General features: G+C 48.5%; 1 protein-coding gene across 1 annotated transcript in view; it reads left to right on the top strand.

Moving 5' to 3' along the window:
- rbfox3a (RNA binding fox-1 homolog 3a) overlaps positions 1–22,494 on the top strand; it is a 62,108-nt gene that overhangs the window by 11,530 nt on the left and 28,084 nt on the right. Inside the window, exons 2-4 of the mRNA XM_030097602.1 lie at positions 13,652–13,876; positions 15,143–15,169; positions 16,535–16,681. Of these exons, the coding sequence (XP_029953462.1) occupies positions 13,685–13,876; positions 15,143–15,169; positions 16,535–16,681 (366 nt within the window). The 5' untranslated portion in view covers positions 13,652–13,684. The remainder of the gene's footprint in view (positions 1–13,651; positions 13,877–15,142; positions 15,170–16,534; positions 16,682–22,494) is intronic.

Below are 22,494 nucleotides of genomic sequence, written 5' to 3'. Positions count from 1 at the left end.
GTCTCCACCACGGTTCAAGAGAAAACCCGAGAAAACCTGAGAAAACTCCTCTCATTCAACCTCTGCTCTCTCACTCCTCTCTGCTCTCTCACTCCTCTCACTCAACCTCTGCTCTCTCACTCCTCTCTGCTCTCTCACTGCTCTCCGCTCTCTCACTCTCTGCTCTCTCTCACTCCTCTAAGCTCTCTCACTCTCTGCTCTCTCTCACTCCTCTCCACTCTCTCACTCCACCTCAGCTCTCTCACTCCTCTAAGCTCTCTCACCCTCTGCTCTCTCTCACTCCTCTCTGCTCTCTCACTGCTCTCCGCTCTCTCACTCTCTGCTCTCTCTCACTCCTCTAAGCTCTCTCACCCTCTGCTCTCTCTCACTCCTCTCTGCTCTCTCACTGCTCTCCGCTCTCTCACTCTCTGCTCTCTCTCACTCCTCTAAGCTCTCTCACCCTCTGCTCTCTCTCACTCCTCTCTGCTCTCTCACTGCTCTCCGCTCTCTCACTCTCTGCTCTCTCTCACTCCTCTAAGCTCTCTCACCCTCTGCTCTCTCTCACTCCTCTCTGCTCTCTCACTGCTCTCCGCTCTCTCTCACTCCTCTAAGCTCTCTCACCCTCTGCTCTCTCTCACTCCTCTCTGCTCGCTCACTCCAGCTCCTCTGCACTGTGAGAGCAGAACTGTTGGAGAATAAAGGAAAAGAAGGGAACAGCCTTGATCTGGAATCCGGTGATTTTTCATTAGCGGCTGACGGCTTGTGTCTGTGCTCCTCTGGCTTTACAGAATGTGGTGTTAAACCGGGAGAGAGATGTAAACAAGCACTCTGGCAGGATTCTGGAGGTTTCCTCTCAGCTAGTCGTCTTTCTGGCATTTATCTAGAGAGGCTGTTCAATCATCCCATTTGATCCTGATGATTTCTCACTTCTGTCTCGTTTTGGATAAAATGTTCATTAATGGGTGGAGTACATGTGGCTCGCTGGTTGTTGATGGTCTCTGTAGGCGTGACTGGGTCTTTGTCTTTCTGTCCTCCTCCAGCTGTCTCCATCAGTCTCTCTGTACTTTTGTCCTTTTTCTGGTTCACTGTCGCTGCTCCGAGTGCAGTGATGGAAGACCTCCATGAATAATGTAGTGCTGTTTTCACTCTGTTCTACTGCTTTTTACAATGAAATGGACTTAAACCATTAAACATTTAGAAAGTCTCTGCTCCACAATAGAGTGACAGACTACTAAGAAGTTTCTCTTCATTTGTTTCTAGGGATAACATTTGAAATTAGCCATTTATTCTGAACAAATTCAGTCAAAAAACACGTGAAGACGAATGATAAAATCATGAATCAAACTCAATCAGATTGGTGAAAAAAACCTGGATTGACCAAAACAAATTGAATGCTGTGAAAATTACTGAAAGCCAGCGTGTTAATAAGGATTTCCACAGAACAAGGTGACTGTGGAAATGCAGGGTCTGCAGTTTCGCTTTGCAGGCTGGATTGTGGGGTTCTGCAGGTGGAGCCTGTCCAGGCTGACCAGCCTCTCAAACCAGCCCAAATTCTACTCGGACTAGCACTAGACATCTGACATACGCTTTAAAGCAAACACTTCACAGATGAAAATAAATGCATTTAAAAACATTAAAATCATAGAAATATTGCAATATGCAAACAGGCTAAAGGTGTCAGCTTTAAAGTCACTATCATACAACAAGTGTTTTTTCACACAAAAATGTCCCATTTTAATGAATCAGTTCAATTTTATTTATACGGCACCAACTACAGCACAGTCATTTCAAGGAAATTTCAAGAAGAAAAAAATAGAGGAAGGAAAAACTCCTTTCTAGGTTATAATTATAACCAATTAAAAGTGTTTCTGAGCTCTTTATTGTCTTTATCTGTGTCGTTATGAAGGATCAGTATTCAGCCTCAGTCAGGTGTGCTCACCACACAGCGGCTGACTGAGTGTGTAACCTTCAGACTATCGGTGGTCTGATCCTCCTCATGACGGTCTTGTGCTGCAGGATATCAGAGGAAAGTGTGACGGTGCTCAAGGTTCTGACAGCAGTGCTATTTGAGTAGATGATGTTGTTCTTATTCAGTTATAATCTATACCAGGCCCTGCAAGATTAATCTCTCTCCCTGCTTCAGCTCTCTCCCTGCTTCAGCTCTCTCCCTGCTTCAGCTCTCTCCCTGCTTCAGCTCTCTTCCTGCTTCAGCTCTCTGCTTCAGCTCTCTCCCTGCTTCAGCTCTCTCCCTGCTTCAGCTCTCTTCCTGCTTCAGCTCCCTGCTTTAGCTCTCTCCCTGCTTCAGCTCTCTCCCTGCTTCAGTTCTCTTCCTGCTTCAGCTCCCTGCTTCAGCTCTCTCCCTGCTTCAGCTCTCTCCCTGCTTCAGCTCCCTGCTTCAGCTCTCTCCCTGCTTCAGCTCTCTCCCTGTTTCAGCTCTCTTCCTGCTTCAGCTCCCTGCTTCAGTTATCTTCCTGCTTCAGGTCTCTGCTTCAGCTCTCTCCCTGCTTCAGCTCTCTCCCTGCTTCAGCTCTCTCCCTGCTTCAGCTCTCTCCCTGCTTCAGCTCTCTTCCTGCTTCAGCTCTCTGCTTCAGCTCTCTCCCTGCTTCAGCTCTCTCCCTGCTTCAGCTCTCTTCCTGCTTCAGCTCCCTGCTTCAGCTCTCTCCCTGCTTCAGCTCTCTCCCTGCTTCAGTTCTCTTCCTGCTTCAGCTCCCTGCTTCAGCTCTCTCCCTGCTTCAGCTCTCTCCCTGCTTCAGCTCCCTGCTTCAGCTCTCTCCCTGCTTCAGCTCTCTTCCTGCTTCAGCTCCCTGCTTCAGTTATCTTCCTGCTTCAGGTCTCTGCTTCAGCTCTCTCCCTGCTTCAGCTCTCTTCCTGCTTCAGCTCCCTGCTTCAGCTCTCTCCCTGCTTCAGCTCTCTCCCTGCTTCAGCTCTCTTCCTGCTTCAGCTCCCTGCTTCAGCTCTCTCCCTGCTTCAGCTCTCTCCCTGCTTCAGCTCTCTTCCTGCTTCAGCTCCCTGCTTCAGCTCTCTCCCTGCTTCAGCTCTCTTCCTGCTTCAGCTCTCTGCTTCAGCTCTCTCCCTGCCTCAGCTCTCTCCCTGCCTCAGCTCTCTCCCTGCTTCAGCTCTCTCCCTGCTTCAGCTCTCTTCCTGCTTCAGCTCTCTGCTTCAGCTCTCTCCCTGCCTCAGCTCTCTCCCTGCTTCAGCTCTCTCCCTGCTTCAGCTCTCTTCCTGCTTCAGCTCTCTGCTTCAGCTCTCTCCCTGCCTCAGCTCTCTCCCTGCTTCAGCTCTCTCCCTGCTTCAGCATGCCCTCATCTGTTGATGTCTCATCAAGCTTGTAGAAAAGCCCATTAATGAGTTCATATTTGAATCAGTTGTGCTGCAACTCAGAGAGACCTAAACATGGAGGACGTCAGCCCTTGAGGCCCTGGTCTGTGGCTGTTCTGTGCATGTGTGTGTGCATGTGTGTGTCCATACATGCGCTGGTTCCACCAGCAGTGTCTGGTAAGAGCAGCAGTGTGTTGCTTGCCGTTGTTCCTGTGAGCTGCAGGTCGGAGTGAAACAGTGAGACAGGCTGAAGTCATGAGGCCCTCCGGTGGCAGCGTCCGGTCTGGCTGAGTGAATAACAGCGAGCGTTAGAGGAGCTGCAGCTGGAAGCACCACCACCGTCGTTCATTCTCTCTGTTCAGTCTCACATCTGGTACAATGCTGAACTCTGGAAACTGTTTACAAAATATATCAAGGACTGAAAACATACTTGTGTAAATGAAGAAGTCTGTGGTTTTATGTGTGAACGTGATGTAAAGAGGCACCAGAGATTTGTTTCTGTGACTGTGTGACTCTGTGATTCTGTAAAAATGTGATTCTGTGTGTTTTGGTGGTTGTGTGACTGTGGTTGTGTGACTGTAGTTGTGTGGCTGTGGTTGTGTGACGGTGGTTGTATGGCTGTGTTTTGGTGGTTGTGTGACTGTGGTTGTGTGGCTGTGTTTTGGTGGTTGTGTGACTGTGGTTGTGTGACTGTGGTTGTGTGGCTGTAGTTGTGTGGCTGTGGTTGTGTGACGGTGGTTGTGTGACTGTGGTTGTGTGACTGTAGTTGTGTGGCTGTGGTTGTGTGACGGTGGTTGTATGGCTGTGTTTTGGTGGTTGTGTGACTGTGGTTGTGTGGCTGTGTTTTGGTGGTTGTGTGACTGTGGTTGTGTGACTGTGGTTGTGTGGCTGTAGTTGTGTGGCTGTGGTTGTGTGACGGTGGTTGTGTGACTGTGTTTTGGTGGTTGTGTGGCGGTGGTTGTGTGGCGGTGGTTGTGTGACGGTGGTTGTGTGACTGTGTTTTGGTGGTTGTGTGGCTGTGGTTGTGTGGCTGTGGTTGTGTGGCTGTGGTCGTGTGGCTGTGGTTGTGTGGCTGTGGTTGTGTGACGGTGGTTGTGTGGCTGTGGTTGTGTGGCTGTGGTTGTGTGGCGGTGGTTGTGTGGCTGTGGTTGTGTGGCTGTGGTTGTGTGGCTGTGGTTGTGTGGCGGTGGTTGTGTGACGGTGGTTGTGTGACTGTGTTTTGGTGGTTGTGTGGCTGTGGTTGTGTGGCTGTGGTTGTGTGACGGTGGTTGTGTGGCTGTGGTTGTGTGGCTGTGGTTGTGTGGCTGTGGTTGTGTGGCGGTGGTTGTGTGGCTGTGGTTGTGTGACGGTGGTTGTGTGGCTGTGTTTTGGTGGTTGTGTGGCTGTGGTTGTGTGGCTGTGGTTGTGTGGCTGTGGTTGTGTGACGGTGGTTGTGTGACTGTGTTTTGGTGGTTGTGTGGCTGTGGTTGTGTGGCTGTGGTTGTGTGGCTGTGGTCGTGTGGCTGTGGTCGTGTGGCGGTGGTTGTGTGGCTGTGGTTGTGTGGCTGTGGTTGAGTGACGGTGGTTGTGTGGCTGTGGTTGTGTGGCTGTGGTTGTGTGGCGGTGGTTGTGTGACGGTGGTTGTGTGGCTGTGGTTGTGTGGCTGTGGTTGTGTGGCTGTGGTTGTGTGGCTGTGGTTGTGTGGCGGTGGTTGTGTGACGGTGGTTGTGTGGCTGTGGTTGTGTGGCTGTGGTTGTGTGGCTGTGGTTGTGTGGCGGTGGTTGTGTGACGGTGGTTGTGTGGCTGTGGTTGTGTGGCGGTGGTTGTGTGACGGTGGTTGTGTGACTGTGTTTTGGTGGTTGTGTGGCTGTGGTTGTGTGGCTGTGGTTGTGTGGCTGTGGTTGTGTGGCTGTGGTTGTGTGGCTGTGGTCGTGTGGCTGTGGTCGTGTGGCTGTGGTTGTGTGACGGTGGTTGTGTGGCTGTGGTTGTGTGGCTGTGGTTGTGTGGCTGTGGTTGTGTGGCTGTGGTTGTGTGACGGTGGTTGTGTGGCTGTGGTTGTGTGGCTGTGGTTGTGTGGCTGTGGTTGTGTGACGGTGGTTGTGTGACTGTGTTTTGGTGGTTGTGTGGCTGTGGTTGTGTGGCTGTGGTTGTGTGGCTGTGGTTGTGTGACGGTGGTTGTGTGGCTGTGTTTTGGTGGTCGTGTGGCTGTGGTTGTGTGGCTGTGGTTGTGTGGCTGTGGTTGTGTGACGGTGGTTGTGTGACTGTGTTTTGGTGGTCGTGTGGCTGTGGTTGTGTGGCTGTGGTTGTGTGGCTGTGGTTGTGTGGCTGTGGTTGTGTGGCTGTGGTTGTGTGACGGTGAGCTAATGGCTGAAAGTGACTGATGGTGCTGAAGGTTTCGGAGCTGCTCATGCGGTGGAGCGGCTGTGCGGGTGAAGTCGGTTTCCATTTGCAGCCTCCGGGCTCGGCGCTGTGGTTCAGCGAGCCGCCGCCGTGCGAGAATCGTTCGGGCTAACGGCTCTCCGTCAGGGTAGCGTCTGTGTGGATTTGTGAGTCTGCGGCAGGTTAGTTATCGTTATCTGTTGAGAGGTCCAATACCGCCGAGGCTCTTCCACTTATTAAAGCCCCGACACAGACAAAGACACGGGGAGATATCGCAGTGCAAACAAATGTGGGCGCATTTCAATCTACCTGAGCACATGGATCCAGAGGGAATGAGGACAGTCATTACCGAGATGAGAGTGTTGGCTCATAAGTGCTGATTATATCTGGCCCAGTCCCAAAGGGAAGCTGTGGATCGCTAATAGTTATCTGGCTGCTTTTATCTTTGATCATGATACACTTAAAGCCCTGCTGATTCTCTCAGCTCGCTCCTAATGAAATCACAGACATGCAGTGTGTGATCATGTCCATTCTGTTTCTGTTTTTTTTTTTTTCCTGCTGTAATGAACCCTCTTTATTCTGCAGCACAGCAAATACGTGGCCTGGTGTCTTCAGATGTTCAGGTTTGTGGTTTTAAGCGGCACATTTGGCCACTCTTTCTCTCTCTCTCGTGTTTCTTTCTTCTTTTTGGATCTTCTGCAGATAATCCGGCTGCACAGAGCGATGCTGCAGACCGCGGAGCAGCTGAGTTCGCTCTCACTACATACATGCTTCCTCTGGAACCTATCGGCTTGATTTGAGGAGAGTTGGTCAATAAAGAGACAGCGTTCTGCTGTGTGTAAATCCACCCGGGTTTTTCACCATCAGATGTTTTTTTCTCTCAATTTCTGTATCAAATTCTAAAATGTGCCAAATTCAATTCTTAATCTATATATTTGTTCTAAATCTGCATATGGCTGGATTTATTCTTTCCCCACTGTGAGAGAAAAACTACTGCAGGTCATCACTTTCTGACGATGTTTTGAACGACAGAAATGAAAACAAAAAACAATTTTAGCAAAAACTAGAAAGTAAAAATGAGTTTGTACAAGTTCTCCGAACAGACAGCTTCAATTTTTTGAAATCCATAATAAAATGTTCCTTGAATGTGACACTTTGGAAGAGATTAAAACCAACACTTCAATCCAAACATGAAGTAGTGTAGAAGAGAATTTGAAAATGTGGTTTTATTGTCGTCACATGAACGAAACAGCTGATTATGTAATGGATTTTCTCTAATTGATTTTTTTGCTCTTTCAATTTTCATATCTGTGAAAATTGCACATATATAGAATGAAGACACGGGTCTTCTCCTTGTATAACAAAGTCTATCTATTCCTGAGGAGTTTGTAATGAGTGTGTGTGTTTTGGGCCTTTATTTAGACGGCTCCCTGTGCAGTGTGTGTCTGCGGAGCGCTTGCCTTTGTCCGCCGGGGAGCTCGCAGCATCTGTGGCTTTGTGCCGGGGTCGGATTGAAACGGGCACACAGACAGATTTACATATGTTTGCCATTGTTATGGGGGTAAGTGAATATCATGTAGCAGGCCTGGAGGGAGCCGGCAGCCAGCAGACCCGCAACGCTCTCTGAATCCTAAACAGTCTGCACCTCTCTATTATACATGACCAGGACTTCTCCCTGCTCTGTGAAGCACACACACACACACACACACACACACACACACACACAAAGGGGCGGGCTGCTGAATGTCCCAGTGAGGGGCTGGGAGTGTCGGTCAATCTCTGCTCAGCAGAGTGTTAAATTAGATCCCGTTACCTCTTTGTTAGAGGTGTGTGTGTGTGTGTGTGTGTGTGTGTGTGTGTGTGTGTGTGTGTGTGTGTGTGTGTGTGTGTGTGTAGACTGATATCTGTAGACTACTCAGGGTGAAGTGGGTGAGCTTGCAGAGCCGTCCTCATGCCTCTCACTTCCTCAGCGTCAGCCACTTCTGCTCATTCTTCATCGCTTCAGATCAAACTCTTGGCATCTCTCCACATCCAGTATGATGACGCAGAGTTTTTGGTTTATTTTCAATCATAAAATCAGACTTTGAGCTCTGCTTTCCTGCTATTTCAGCAGTAATAGAGTAAATCTGCTGCCCTCTGCTGGTCAGTACCAGGTCTCAATGCGGCTCTTTGTTCCTCCCAGTGGACAAATGAGGAACAACAGCTACTTTGACAACTACTGTCAGTCTCTTTTATCTCATCATTTCTATAAATTCTAATCATTCACTGGTGTGACTTTTATTGATTTTTAAGATCTAGTTGGGTTTTTTTCCAGAAAAAAACCTCTTTCTTGTGTTTGATGCCGTGATTTCGTGATGAGATGTAGTCAAATTGTTTGTCTGACAGCGTTGTGAACAGGAGGTTCCACTGACAGGTGGTCGTCAGACACTTTTCCCCTGAAGGACTGAACATGAGCGAGCTTCCTCTGGCAGCGTAACAGCATGTCAGGTGCCGAAGTGAAGAAGTGCTGCTACTTTTCTTCTTCCCTGTGCCTTGTTGGGTTGGATGCAGGTTAAAGCTCATTACAGAGGAATCCAGCTGGAATGAGCGCCGTGGCTGCTTCCTTCCCTTTGATCGTTCTCTCCTTCCATCCTCTGCTGCTCTGCCTAAAGTCTGCAGTGCACATCAATATTAATCTCCCCTCCAGCAGTAAACTGCTGGCATCCCTCCACAGGCTGGCAGGGGCAGCGGGGGCAGCGGGGGCAAGAGGGGGCAAGAGGGGGCAAGAAGGGGCAGGAGGGGGCAGGAGGGGGCAGGAGGGGGCAATGCCTCCTGAAACCAGCATCCTGCCCCTCCAAGCAGCCACAGAACGGATTAGCTGACATTTATGAATATTATGGAAGACAGAATTATTCAAATGGGCTAACATCCACATTTCCCCAATGAACTGACTCAAGAAGTATTTGTACCGGTACTCCAGTAAACTCTCTACAGCAGTACTCCAGTAAACTCTCTACAGCAGTACTCCAGTAAACTCTCTACAGCAGTACTCCAGTAAACTCCTCTGACAGCAGTACTCCAGTAAACTCCTCTGACAGCAGTACTCCAGTAAACTCTCTACAGCAGTACTCCAGTAAACTCTCTACAGCAGTACTCCAGTAAACTCCTCTGACAGCAGTACTCCAGTAAACTCTCTACAGCAGTACTCCAGTAAACTCCTCTGACAGCAGTACTCCAGTAAACTCTCTACAGCAGTACTCCAGTAAACTCTCTACAGCAGTACTCCAGTAAACTCTCTACAGCAGTACTCCAGTAAACTCTCTACAGCAGTACTCCAGTAAACTCCTCTGACAGCAGTACTCCAGTAAACTCTCTACAGCAGTACTCCAGTAAACTCCTCTGACAGCAGTACTCCAGTAAACTCCTCTGACAGCAGTACTCCAGTAAACTCCCTACAGCAGTACTCCAGTAAACTCCTCTGACAGCAGTTCAGTTCAGTTTATTTGCCATTTGCAGTATTAAAAACACCACTTTGGATTGGGGTTGCAAGCAGCTCTCAGTACACATCAGACATCCATTCATACAATGCATGATAAAAATCAAGCCACATTAGACCGCAAGAGTCAGACAATAATAATAATAAATAACAATAATCAATATGAGCAACGTGCCCCCAGTACTAAAAGTGCTTTTGCCTTATTAAAGAGCATTGTTTAAGGACATCACAGCCTGTGGGAAGAAGCTCCTACTGTGACGTGAGGTTGTGCATTTAACAGCACCATACCTCCGACCAGAAGGAAGAAGTTCAAAAAAGTCCCTGGCCGGGTGTTTGGACGGGTCATTAATTATCGATAATGCCCGAGTTAGAAGTCTCTCTTTGTAAATGTCCTCCAGAGCCGGGAGCTCCACACCGACAGTCCTCCTGGCCGAGCGGACCACACTGTGAAGCGCTCGCTTTTCTTTAGCTGTGGCGTTTCCAAACCACACTGTAATAGCACCTGTTAGCACACTCTCGATAACACAACGATAAAAGTTAGTTAAAATCTGCCTGTTAGGAGTAAAAGCCTTCAACTTACGTAAAAAGAAAAGATGCTGGCGAGATTTTTTAGCAATAACAGTTGTGTTTGAATGCCAGCTAAGATTATCTGACAGTCACACCCAAAAATTTACAGTTTTCCACAATTTGCACTTCAGTATCACTGATAAAAATCGGCTTGTCAGAATTTTTACCAAAATCAATGACAAGCTCACAAGTTTTTGAAGTGTTCAATTTCAGGTTGTTTTGTTCACTCCAACAAACAATTTTATCCACCTCTGATCTGTAATTTGAGTCATCATTGGCATGAATGTGTCATCAGCATACGTAATGATCAGATTATTAGGATGTGAAGCAACACAGTCATATGTGTACAAAGTACACAGCAATGGACTCAATATACAACCTTGTGGAGAGCCAGTGTTCACAATAAGTTCATCTGATACACAATCTTTAACCTTAACCCTCTGCGACAAGTCAGAAAGTTCAAGATCCATTTGCAGATGGCATCACACAGCCAAGAGGTCTCAGTTTTCTAATCAGCCTTGCAGGAACCAATGAATTGAAGGCTCCAGTAAACTCCCTACAGCAGTACTCCAGTAAACTCCCTACAGCAGTACTCCAGTAAACTCCCTACAGCAGTACTCCAGTAAACTCTCTACAGCAGTACTCCAGTAAACTCCCTACAGCAGTACTCCAGTAAACTCCCTACAGCAGTACTCCAGTAAACTCCTCTGACAGCAGTACTTCAGTAAACTCCTCTGACAGCAGTACACTAGTAAACTCCCTACAGCAGTACTCCAGTAAACTCTCTACAGCAGTGTTGGAGTACACAGTGGTTTCAGGTTCCTGAAATGAAGACCTGGTCTCTGATAACCAGCAGAATTTGTCTGAACGTTGCAGGAAACGGACGTTTGGTTAAATGAGCGCTACGTGGAGGATGCTGAGACGCTAACCTCCAGAGTACTGCGGGGATCAGAGCCTCCAGCCTCTGCTGACTGATATTTGATGGAGTTGTTGAGGATAGAGAACGATCTGAATGCAGACTACATATTTCAGGGACAATGCTGAAAACTTGCAGATGAATTGTGCTCAGTTTGGACTTTCCTCTGAGTGTTTGCTGCGTACGACCAATCACTGATATAGACAATCACAGCAAGACGCACACTTCAATCTGGAGGAGCAGTCGATAAATACGTGAGCAGAAGGATATCATTCAGGCTGAAGGCAGCGCCGCCACCACTGCCAGAGCTGACAGGAGGCTGCTGGGAACGCTGGGCTGATGTGTGACCCGACTGGACCCCCTGGACCCGACTGGACCTGACTGGACCTGACTGGACCTGACTGGACCTGACTGGACCCCACTGGACCCCACTGGACCCCACTGGATCCGTCTGGACCTGACAGGACCTGACTGGACCTGACTGGACCTGACTGGACCTGACTGGATCCGACTGGACCTGACTGGACCTGACTGGACCCCACTGGACCCCACTGGACCCCACTGGACCTGACTGGACCAAACTGGACCCCACTGGACCCCACTGGACCCCACTGGACCCCACTGGACCCCACTGGATCCGTCTGGACCTGACAGGACCTGACTGGACCTGACTGGACCTGACTGGACCTGACTGGATCCGACTGGACCTGACTGGACCCAACTGGACCGGGGAGCGCCTAAGGCTGATGGAGGCAGAGGTCAAACAGCATCAGGACGGACAGTCGGTCCAGTTAAGCACATCACTTTACAGAGCACAACGTGCTGACCTGTCCAGGTGTTCCTGTCCTCACCTGACCAGGTGTTCCTGTCCTCACCTGTCCAGGTGTTCCTGTCCTCACCTGACCAGGTGTTCCTGTCCTCACCTGTCCAGGTGTTCCTGTCCTCACCTGACCAGGTGTTCCTGTCCTCACCTGTCCAGGTGTTCCTGTCCTCACCTGACCAGGTGTTCCTGTCCTCACCTGTCCAGGTGTTCCTGTCCTCACCTGACCAGGTGTTCCTGTCCTCACCTGTCCAGGTGTTCCTGTCCTCACCTGACCAGGTGTTCCTGTCCTCACCTGTCCAGGTGTTCCTGTCCTCACCTGACCAGGTGTTCCTGTCCTCACCTGTCCAGGTGTTCCTGTCCTCACCTGTCCAGGTGTTCCTGTCCTCACCTGTCCAGGTGTTCCTGTCCTCACCTGTCCAGGTGTTCCTGTCCTCACCTGACCAGGTGTTCCTGTCCTCACCCATAGTTAGCCGGGGTTGTCTTCAGCACACACACAGAGCCAGGCACACACTGAGGGCCTTTCTACTTTAGGTTAAGAAAGACAAAGACAAGGAGACACTCCGGGAGACATAAATTCAGAGTAAGCCGGAGGTAGAGAGACAGTGACAGAGACACTGGCTGAAGCTCTGCCATCCATCAGGAGCCCAGAGCAGCTGGCACACGGAGACTTCCCCAGGTCCTGCTCCACAGATTGCGGCGCTAAATGATCAGCTAAATCATACTCTCCATTCTCCGCCCTCCGTCTCTCAATCCATCCATTTATACCTGCCTCTGCTCACCCACTCTCCTCTCTTTCTTCATTGACTGTATTTCCTTTTGGCTCAGAGGATCACTGGACTGATTCTCATCTCAGACGACATTTACACACACACACACACACACACACACACACACACACTGAATCTCCACCCTTTCATTAAAGGAAGACTTTTAAGATAAGCTTCTCCTGTTTGTTCAGTTTACTGTGAGAACATAGAGAAGAACGTCATCAGTGTCACGTCAGTGCTGAGAGTTGTGTAGAGAGTTGTGTAGTTGTTGTGTACACCTGTCCACAGGTGCAGGCCCCAGTGATAGAGCCTGGACCATGACGTTCAGTTCCACAGAGGCACAGTCGGACCACAATCAGGCCAAAACCTGGATGAGGTGTACCGCAATACGACCCCAAACAGTGAAAACAGGCTCCGTCTGTGTTACAGATGCTGAAGAAGTTTCCCATCTTTTCCTTTTTTAAGCAGCGTGAAGGTGATATGTATGTAAGGTCTTCTGGTCGGGCTGCTCGGAGTGTTTCTGCTGGAGTGTGTGTGACGCGACCCTCTGTGAACCCTGAGGGGAGCTCAACACGTCTGAAGCTGGGGAGCTGCCAGTGACTCAGTGCCAGGAACAGCTGCGCTACAGTCGGTGAACCATCGGCAAACTGCTTTGTTATGCTCAACACCATCAATCTCCATGCATAAGAACAGCCAACTTCAATACCGCTATTGATTGGAGAAACCTTTGGAAACAGCTAAGGTCAGAGCCTTGTCCACATCAGAAAGTTGCCGTGATTGATTTTAAAAATTTTAAGCCGTTCTCCATTAAGTTTTCGAGCAGCGTGGAACAAAAGCGAGTTACTAACACATCAGATGAATTCATCATCAAGCAGAGGAAAAGGTGATCTGACAGGAGTGAAGGAGCGTTATATTTAGATAGAGAAACGGAGACGAGTAAAACAGTGAAAGAGAAACATTGTGAGAAAGACGGAGCTTTAAAGACGAACAGTCCTTCATCTCTTACATGAACTGTGATTTCTACTGTGCCATGTCTCTTATTTGGTGGTAGATTTAGGTGCCCATCTCTTGTCATGGATGAAGAGCAGAGGTGACACACACTCTGATTCTCTTCTGTCCACATGATACCATGGATGATACTGGAGTGTCAGTGAGACACTCACTTCCTGTCAGGCTCTGCGATCACATCATCAATCCACATTACACCAGCTCTCATCTACGCTCTCATCTGCACTTAACCAACGTTTGGTTTCATTTTCTCCACATTCAGTATTTTCTGAAGGGTTCAAATGGACAGTCTACATGATGGTCTTCCTTTAGAGTTCACCGAATCACCAGGAAGACGCTTTGTTTACAAAGTTTAGTTTCTGAACGTCTGACTGATCCTTCAATGTTCGTATGAACGGATTGAGCCTTTCTTCACTGTTTTTCTGTCTGTTTCCTCACAGGGCAACCAAGAGGCCCCAGCTCCTCCAGAGGCCATGGCTCAGCCGTTCCCACCAGCCCAGTACCCGGTTCCTCCTCAGAATGGGATTCCCACCGAGTACGCCACGCCCCACAGCCACCCGCCCACGGACTACACGGGGCCCACCGCCGTGGGCGAGCACGCCCTGACGCTGTACACACCCACACACACACAGAGCGAGCAGCCGGGCACCGACAGCAGTACACCAGCCCTGAACGCCAACACGGTGAGTCCGCCTGGCTCCTCGTTCCTCTTACCTTTTAGTACTGAATTAATGTCATCCTGTTGATTTAAGTTCTCTCTTAATTTAATCCTTTTATGGAAATGCGGTTCATTGATGCTCCCTGGTGAATCTATCATCACTGCTGTGCTCATTCACTGATCTCATGTAGAAGGAATCTTCTGAAATCAAGTGCTTTGGAGACACAGGCTACCCCATGCTACCCAACGGGGGTACTGTGGTGCTTGTGTCACTAAACTAGTCCCATTGTCCCATTGGCCAAGAGGTTCAGGCTCCTACCAGCTCCAACCAGGTCCTACCAAATCCTACCGGCCCTGACCAGCTTCTACCTACTGCTACCAGCACCAACCAGTTCCCACCATCTCCCACCAAGTCCTACCAGCTCCTACCAGTTCCCACCAGCTCCTACTAGCTCCAACCAGCACCAGCCAGTTCCTACAAGACCCTACCAGATCCTACTAACTCGTCCTAGCTCCTACTATCACCTGTACATTCCTGCCAGCACCTTCTATCTAGTACCAACTTCTACAGACTCCTGTTAGCTTCTAACACCTCCGAGTCACTGGTACCCGCCGCTTCCAATTCCTACAGCAGCGCTCTGCAGTCTGAACTAAAGCAGATCAAACAACATGGCCGGGTTTTTTCTCCTGTCTGGAATAAACCAGGTGAAAGTCTTGCTGTACCAGATCAGCTGGTCTCCTTCACACACACACTGTACCATCTAAGTCTCCAGCATCACACTGTCCTTTTCTCACTAATGTTGTGGAGATTATTTTTAATGTTGTGGTAATTTACACTGACATCAGAGATTAAAGGTGCATTAAGGAGTTTGCATGTTTTATGGGAAACAAGGCCCCCTGCAGGCCTTGGGCGTAACTGCAGCTTAGTGAAACACTCGTGCCTGTGGCTTGCGTCCATGTACGTGCACGGAAGAGGGGAACTCCTTCCTCGCTCTTTTAGCAGCGCTCGAGTAAAATTTAAGGTTCTTCTGCCTGGTGGGTCTGTGCTGGAGCTGTGGCAGAGCTACAAGTCGGTCTTCTCTTATTTTCTGGAAGCTCCATCCTCAATAACGCTCAGTTGTTGCTCGCTAAGCATCTGGCAGAGTAATGGTGGACAAAATGAAACCTAAGGAAATCAGGCCAGCGGGAGGCGCATTACGTCACATCATCTCAAATTCTCCCCAAAGAAACTCTGGAGCCGGAAAGGCACTGTGACTTTCAAGTGACAGTTTAGCCTGTTAGCGGTACTTACAATGAATATGTCAGGGCACATTGTACACATCACTGAATATTTGTAACATATTTATGGTGGAAAATAAGTATTTTCAAAGTTGAAAAACTCCTTAATGCACCTTTACCGCAGATTATTGTCACTAATGTTTACTGTATTTCTTTGACATGTACGCTGAGTCACTACCGTCTTTGCTCCTATTCTAGCCTTCATATCTCTTTAGCTTTCAGTCAGTACTTTTGAATCATTTCAATTTGACTCTCAGTTTCTCATATTTCCCCCTGGTCATAAGACATTAATCACTAATAAACCTAATCCGATCCATTCCTGTAATTTGAGATTGGTGAAATATGAGTTCTGGGGATTAGTTAATAACTAACAACGTCCTGAGGTCTGATTCACTTTCATTGATCAGACCGTGATTTTAATCCCCACTAAGACATTTCTAGTTTTTATCTATTTATTTATTTATTTTTCTGAGAAAATGTTGGAAATCAGATCCTGACTCGAGCAGTCCCTGGTCAGTGTTATAACACTGACTGGTTCTTATAAACTTTAAGCTCCTTCAGTCTCCCATGAAGCCACATGAAGTGTTATTACTCTGCTTTGGGTGAGCTCTCTTTAAGGTCCTTTCCTTCACTAAATGTCTGTTTTGGTTTAACTGCAACTTCTCAAATGCAGCTTTGTGAGCAGGTGAGACGTGGAAACTACACATCCTGCAGGATCTGTTGAAGCTGTGAGACTTGTAGCTGTCTTCCACATGTTTGTGTCTCATGATGAGACAGAGAATGTCTCTCTGTCTGTCCGTCTGTCTTTCATGTACCATCGGTTTTTGAGTGGATGTTGTCAGACCGGAGGACAGCTTCAAAAGAGAAAAAGCCAAACGCTTTCTGCCATCTGCTGGATTCTGAGATGTATTTCATGTAACAGGCCCCACAGTGTGTCCTCCAGTGCAGCTGCAGCCCCCTTTGTCCTACCGTTATCATTCCTACTGCTCCTGACATCGTCCTTCCTACAAAAACCTGGACAGGTTTGAACATGTCCAGCTGGACAGGTCCACAGTCCATCACAGGACAAACACAGAGAGACAGGCGACCACACACAGTCAGATAATAAAATCTAAATCACAATGGTACATTTTTACTGGAGATACACATAACATAATCTCTTCAAAGTCTTCTAAACAGACAACAGCGACGCTGCTTTATTCTTGTCTCTGTCTCACTGGTGGTCTTCTTGGAAGGTTTCATCTTGGCCTCATTCTTAATGTCTTAATAAAGACAATACAGAGACACAGGGCTGCCCAGTGGACTTCAGGCCCTGTCGTTTACAGGACGGCGCCTGGTCATCCTGAACTGGACCAGATGTGGTGACGGACTGTGTTTTTCCCTGCAGCAGGCCGAGGATGTGGTCCAGATGGAGGGATCTCAGCACGTTCACCTGCAGCCCACTGAGCCTTCAGAGAAGCAACAGCCCAAAAGACTACACGTCTCCAACATCCCGTTCCGGTTCCGAGACCCTGACCTGCGGCAAATGTTTGGGGTGAGAAGAGATTTCTGCAACTTCTACTCAAACAATAAAATCTGAAACGATATTTTCAGGCTTGAAGCGTTCAAAGTCAGGCAGCGCAAAGAACGTTTCCACCAGTGAGCAGTCCGCAAGGCACTTTACACTGTTAGTCACATTCATCCATTCACACGCCAATGATGCAGGCAGCTGCAAGTGTCTTGCTCAAGGGCACATGTGGAGCGGGGGCAATGGGTAATCGAACCTGCAACATTATGCTCAATCCACTGAACAACAGCCGCCCACAAGTCCAAACTGCATCAAGTCAGCATTAACCAAAGGGATTTTGCTGTGGCAGATAAAAATCAGCAGCACTCACATTTATTCCGTTAGAAAAGGGTGTCGAGCCAACAACCCAATCCACCCAATAATCCACCAGTTAATCCCAAAATTCACCCAGTCACCCAGTAATCCACCCGTCACCCATCCATCTGTCCCTTCATCCACCCATGTACTACGGAAGATTTTGCAAATTGAAGTTAAACTTACAATAGTTCAGCACATACTTTTTGTTTCTTTTGAAACTATTACATAAAGGAGTACTCCTGTTCTACAATACAGTGTGTTATTGAAAAATACATTTCATATCCCAAATACTACAAGAACAGCACCGATCTTGGTGATTAGAATATTTTTCTATATTGTGGTCAGACACGTCGCTGTCCGTGGTGCTGAAATGTGAAACCTGCACTGAGTCCCTGATGGAGAAGTTTAGGCCTCATTTACTCAACAATGTTTCCATGTGAAAACAACACTTTCTTTGTGTTGTCAGTTTACAAGATAACTGAGTTCAGAGGCTCTGAAAACACAACTTTTTAAATATGCTCCAACTCAGTCTCCGTGTAGACAGAGGAAACTCTGTTCCTGGTCCTAGTCATAGTCCCTATTCTCCTGGTCCTGCTCCTGGTCCTGGTCCTGGTCCCAGTCCAGATTCTCCTGGACTTGGTAGTTCTAGAGTTGACAGTCACCGTAATAACAATCCCACCTGGTGTTCTGTCCATATGAGTGTCTGTGTTCTCCATTGTTCAGGTTTAGAGTGCATTATCCTCTGGTTTCATTACTAAAACAAACAACAGCACCAACTAGTGGACCCGCATGAAAATTACATGGTTTTTATTGTCTCCATGTAAATGTGTCTTTTTCAAAACTTTGTGTAAACCGCCCCATAAAGGTGAGAATGAGTTGATTTTAACCTGTGTTAATTTGCAGGTTATGTTGAGATTATTTCAGAAAGGTGTTTGTCTTTCTTTGTGTGTGTGTGTGTGTGTGTGTGTGTGTGTGTGTGTGTGTCCCTTTAAATATATTCAGTTTGTCCTGATTCAAGACTTAATCGACCAGCACCAAAGATTTATGGAAAGCTTCTTTTTGCATATTTCTGTTGGGCTCGGCTTCACACGGCAGCATCCACCTTCCCCAGAAGAACAGCAGCCTCAGTTACTGCTGCAGCCGCTCCCCCGGCCGACAGCGCCCAGGGTGGAAAACCGAGAGGAAGGAGGAATGAATTCACACAATGCTTCATTGAGATTTAACCCATGCTGTGGAGGAGCAGCTGACTACATTCAGGGGAATTTCACTCTGAGGCCCAGAGTGGGGAGGATCACTCTGTGAAAACAAACTGAGTGAAAGCTGATTATTGAAAGTGTTAGAAGGAAAAGATAATGCAGAAAATTTGTAGCAGTTTGCTGGTTTTAACTCTCTGCTGGATGCGGATGCAGGTGAACCACTGCTGCCGACTGGCTCTGGACCCGTGTGGTTCGGCCCTGAGGGCTGATGGGTATGAGCGGTTCACCACCAGCTCCAGTCTCTCTCTCCTCTCTTCATTTAAAAGGGGACTTGTGAGCAACTGGTTCAATCTGCAGTCGCGGTTTTGATAGTCTACCACCGCAATGCAAAGCCAAGCAATAGCCGGAGCATTACAGCAAATGGAATTCTGCGTCATTTCAGCCAAAGCTGTAATAGGAAAGCAATACAAGAGCATTAAACAAAGGCTTGAAAGAAGTTCAATCAGAGGTGATGCAGCCATAAACCGGAGACCTGTCTGGAAGAATGTCCCCATAACAAACAGCTCCCCCCTCACACACTCCGAGAGGCTCGGCTCAGGCCCGAGGAGTGAGGAGTGATTGCCGTGTACAACACACTGCAGCACAAAGCCATCAGGTGAACAAACAGCCTCGGAAGACCATGAAGCCGGCTTCATTACCGAGCTTATTCCACTTTAATTCATAATTAGAAAAACACATTTGGAAAGAAATTACTGAGAAAACAGAGTTTTAATGGTAGAATGATAATTGGCATTCATACCAGCACTTCACTGATTCACTCCTCTCATTTTCAAGACGCAGCAGAATTTTCGAAGCAGGAGTGAAACTCACACAGTTGTTTTTAACATCCGTAGAGCAGCAGGAGGACAGTCTGCCTCGGACCACCTGTGGGGAAGCGGGGGTCCTGCTCGGCTCCTCCCGGCTCGGGCTGAAGGTTGATGCAGGGCCGCCGTCATCGCCGAGCCTCCGCTGCCTTTAATTAATAAGCGGGCGTTTAGTGAGCCAGCCACAAGGGGGTCCTTACTGTCACAATCCCAGAGGTAGGGGTCCTAAATGAGTCATTATGTGCTAAGCACACATGTGCACGAGCTTTGGGGATCTCACACGCACACACACACAGCAGGGGTTGGCGTTGTGCTAATGGACTTTTAATGACACCTTCTCCTGCCTAATCACCGGCTCTGAAGGCTTCCGGGGTTCCAGGGTCTAAGCTGAGTTCTTCTTAATGTCGGCGCTTCACGGCTACACTCCGGTTCCTTCACCGCCGCTCCGCAAGGCTCCGTCCCACCGGCCCCGCCTCCAGGACGGAAGGTGTAATTATGATCCAGCAATATGCCGGTCTCAGAGCAGTGGAGCCGTGTCCAGAGTCCCGCAGTGTCCCTGCTAATGGAGAACACGGCCGCTTCCACCTCCTGCACTGTGCGGTTCCCTCATCACCTCTGAGCACATGCTCTTCAAACTAAATGTCCTCTGACTGTTTCAGTCCCTCTGTGCAAATCTAACAGCGGTCTCTGGAGACGAGGAGCAAAGACGGCGTTTACTGTTTGTTTGTTTGTTTGTTTTTAAAGCCTTGTCTCTGAGCTGAGGACCTGTTCCTCAGTGTGTTCTCCAGGCACAGACAGGCGGAGGCGGGGTCCACCCGGACAGCTGTCCACTCTGTCTCAGGGTCAGCACATGCAGACAGACAGCCATTCCCTCTCACGTCCCCCCCAGGGGCCATTTGGTTTCAGGCTGCTGGAAGGTGTTTTCAGTCGAGGGGCTGGAAACTGAATGAATGAAGGAGTGACCCGTTGCATTGTGTCCCTGCTGTACAGCGCATCGCCACGCAGGCTGCTGGCTGGAAGCCATACGATACACACAAATAAACATTAAGAAGTTCAACAAATTCACATTTTATTACAATTTTTCTCCATAAGGAGGTCGGCAGCTATTCACCATATGACCAGAACAGATGAGAACAAAAACTCGTTCCAGCAGTGAATCACTGCCATGTGAAGCGCTGTCCTTGGTGCTGAAGATGCTAAAGAACAGTCAGGCCATGTCTTCTGAGGAGACGGGTTGTGCTACGCTGCTAGCTGACGTGACTTCAGTTTCAGCTGCCACAATGTTGTTGTTTTTACCTTTGTCGTCCTCGGGAACATTCGATTTTGATTTTTTGGAAGTTGTTGTTGGCTTCGTTGATCGGGAGAGATCATGGCCAAGCCAGAGCGAAGTTATGGAGGAACTGAGATGCCCAGCGGACAGACTCTGTAGTGTCCAACAGAAGGGACAGGCTCTTCAGGCCCGGACGGTTGGTACCAGCTTGGCCACAGGAGTTGCCGGAAGGCGCTGCAATGCAAGGACCAACTGCCACTCCGCATTTTTCTGTAGGGGGGCGGTCTCCCTCAGCCTTTGTCACTCCCGTGATGACCACAAGGCAGTGCTGCTATTTTACCCATAGCTGGGGGGTTGCGACATGCAGACAGGGGGAGACAGGAATCGAACCAACAACCTCTTGATTGTCAGACGACTGCGCCCCCACTAATCCACAGCACAGGAAGCATCGTCGTTGCTTCTGGGTGAGAGAGGAGTCTCCTCAACAAACAGTTTAAATTTAATTTCTTTTAAAATAGATTTTCCACATATCCCCACAGCTCTGTGGAGATCCATTCCACACATTCTTTTTATATTTAGGGACCGAGCCTGAAGGATGATGAAAATGGATGTTTACGGGGTAGCACGGGTCCGGGTGACCTGGACTTCTGTCAGCAAGGCACGAGGACAGCCTCAGTCGCGGACCGGCGGGGGGGCTCGGTCCCGACCAATGCTGCTTGCAGCTTTAATTTTATTTATTTATTTTTTTTTAATTAAGCTTACAGTCAACGCTAATGTAAGGTGGTATAGCTTGCAGCCGCCACCAGGGGGGGCTTCAGCCCCAGCCGCACCCCCCTTCCTGCAGTTAACCTGACATATCTTTGGACTGTGGGAGGAAGCCGCAGAGCCCGGAGGGAACCCACACACACACAGGCAGAACATGCAAACTCCACACAGGAAGGCCACAGGGACTTGAACCCAGGACCTTCTTGCTGTGAGGCACCATGTGCAGCCCACGTCAGATTCCAGTGGGCTGAAGAGTAGAGTAGAGTATTACTTTATTCATCCCAAACTGGGAAATTCTGGCTCACTTCCCCGTTGCCATGGCAACTGGTGGAATCAGGGCTCCATTGCTGCTGTCTGTATAGAGTGGTGGTGAACCCGTTTCACTTCTGAATGGAGGCAGAGCAGAAAGACGTTTTTAATGAAAGAGTGGTGATGTGGGACTGACGAGTCTGTCCTCTGCTGGACGAGTCTGTCCTCTGCTGGACGAGTCTGTCCTCTGCTGGACGAGTCTGTCCTCTGCTGGACGAGTCTGTCCACTGCTGGACGAGTCTGTCCTCTGCTGGACGAGTCTGTCCACTGCTGGACGAGTCTGTCCACTGCTGGACGAGTCTGTCCTCTGCTGGACGAGTCTGTCCTCTGCTGGACTCCACCTGGGGATCTGGGAGCGCACGGCGGCGAGCAGCACCGTTTAAAGATCACAATGAGAGTTAAAGATGCGAGTTCAGCAGCCGGCGACCTTTTAGCCTGGATTTTCATTTTGAAATCTTTTATTCTGTTTTACATTTTTATCATTTATCAGTCAGAAGTGAAAACTTTACTTGTTAATTCAATCATTCATTTATTTATCTGTCGTTAGACATTTTCATTGTGTTTCACTTGGTTTAGTTTTTCTCCTTCCAGCTCAGTCGTCTGCAGCTCGGAACACTTTTTGAAGAAACTGTGGGTTGAAGTTGGACGTGAGGTTTTTAATAAGTATTTTCTAAATGTGTACTGAAGGTTTTGGTGGTGAAAACTCTGATGGAGAAATCAGACGTTTTGTTTTTCTCGTTTTTCTGCTTCCATATCTTCAAGTTAACTCTGTAAAAATGTCCGCTGAGTATTTCCATTGAATTAAAGGTATTTGTAGCACATAAAGAGCAGAATGGTTCAGCTGAGCGTCCTGGACCTGCTCTGTGCTGTAACCTTGTCTTCTCCACTGTCTGCTCCATCTTTATTTATTTATTGAAATCAGCTCCTTTATTCAAGGCGCAGTAATGAGCAGCACAAGGCCGAGCATTAGCATACTGCCGAGGCAAGGTTACTGCTGCTCCACCTGACGGAGCTGCAAAACACCACAAACAAACTCACATCCCTACCAGACAACCTGTTGTTCTCCGTGTTCTCCATCCA

This window comes from Salarias fasciatus, chromosome 8 (genome assembly GCF_902148845.1).
Source record: "Salarias fasciatus chromosome 8, fSalaFa1.1, whole genome shotgun sequence".
Classification (NCBI taxonomy): domain Eukaryota; kingdom Metazoa; phylum Chordata; class Actinopteri; order Blenniiformes; family Blenniidae; genus Salarias; species Salarias fasciatus.
This window is presented reverse-complemented; position numbering and strand designations above follow the sequence as displayed.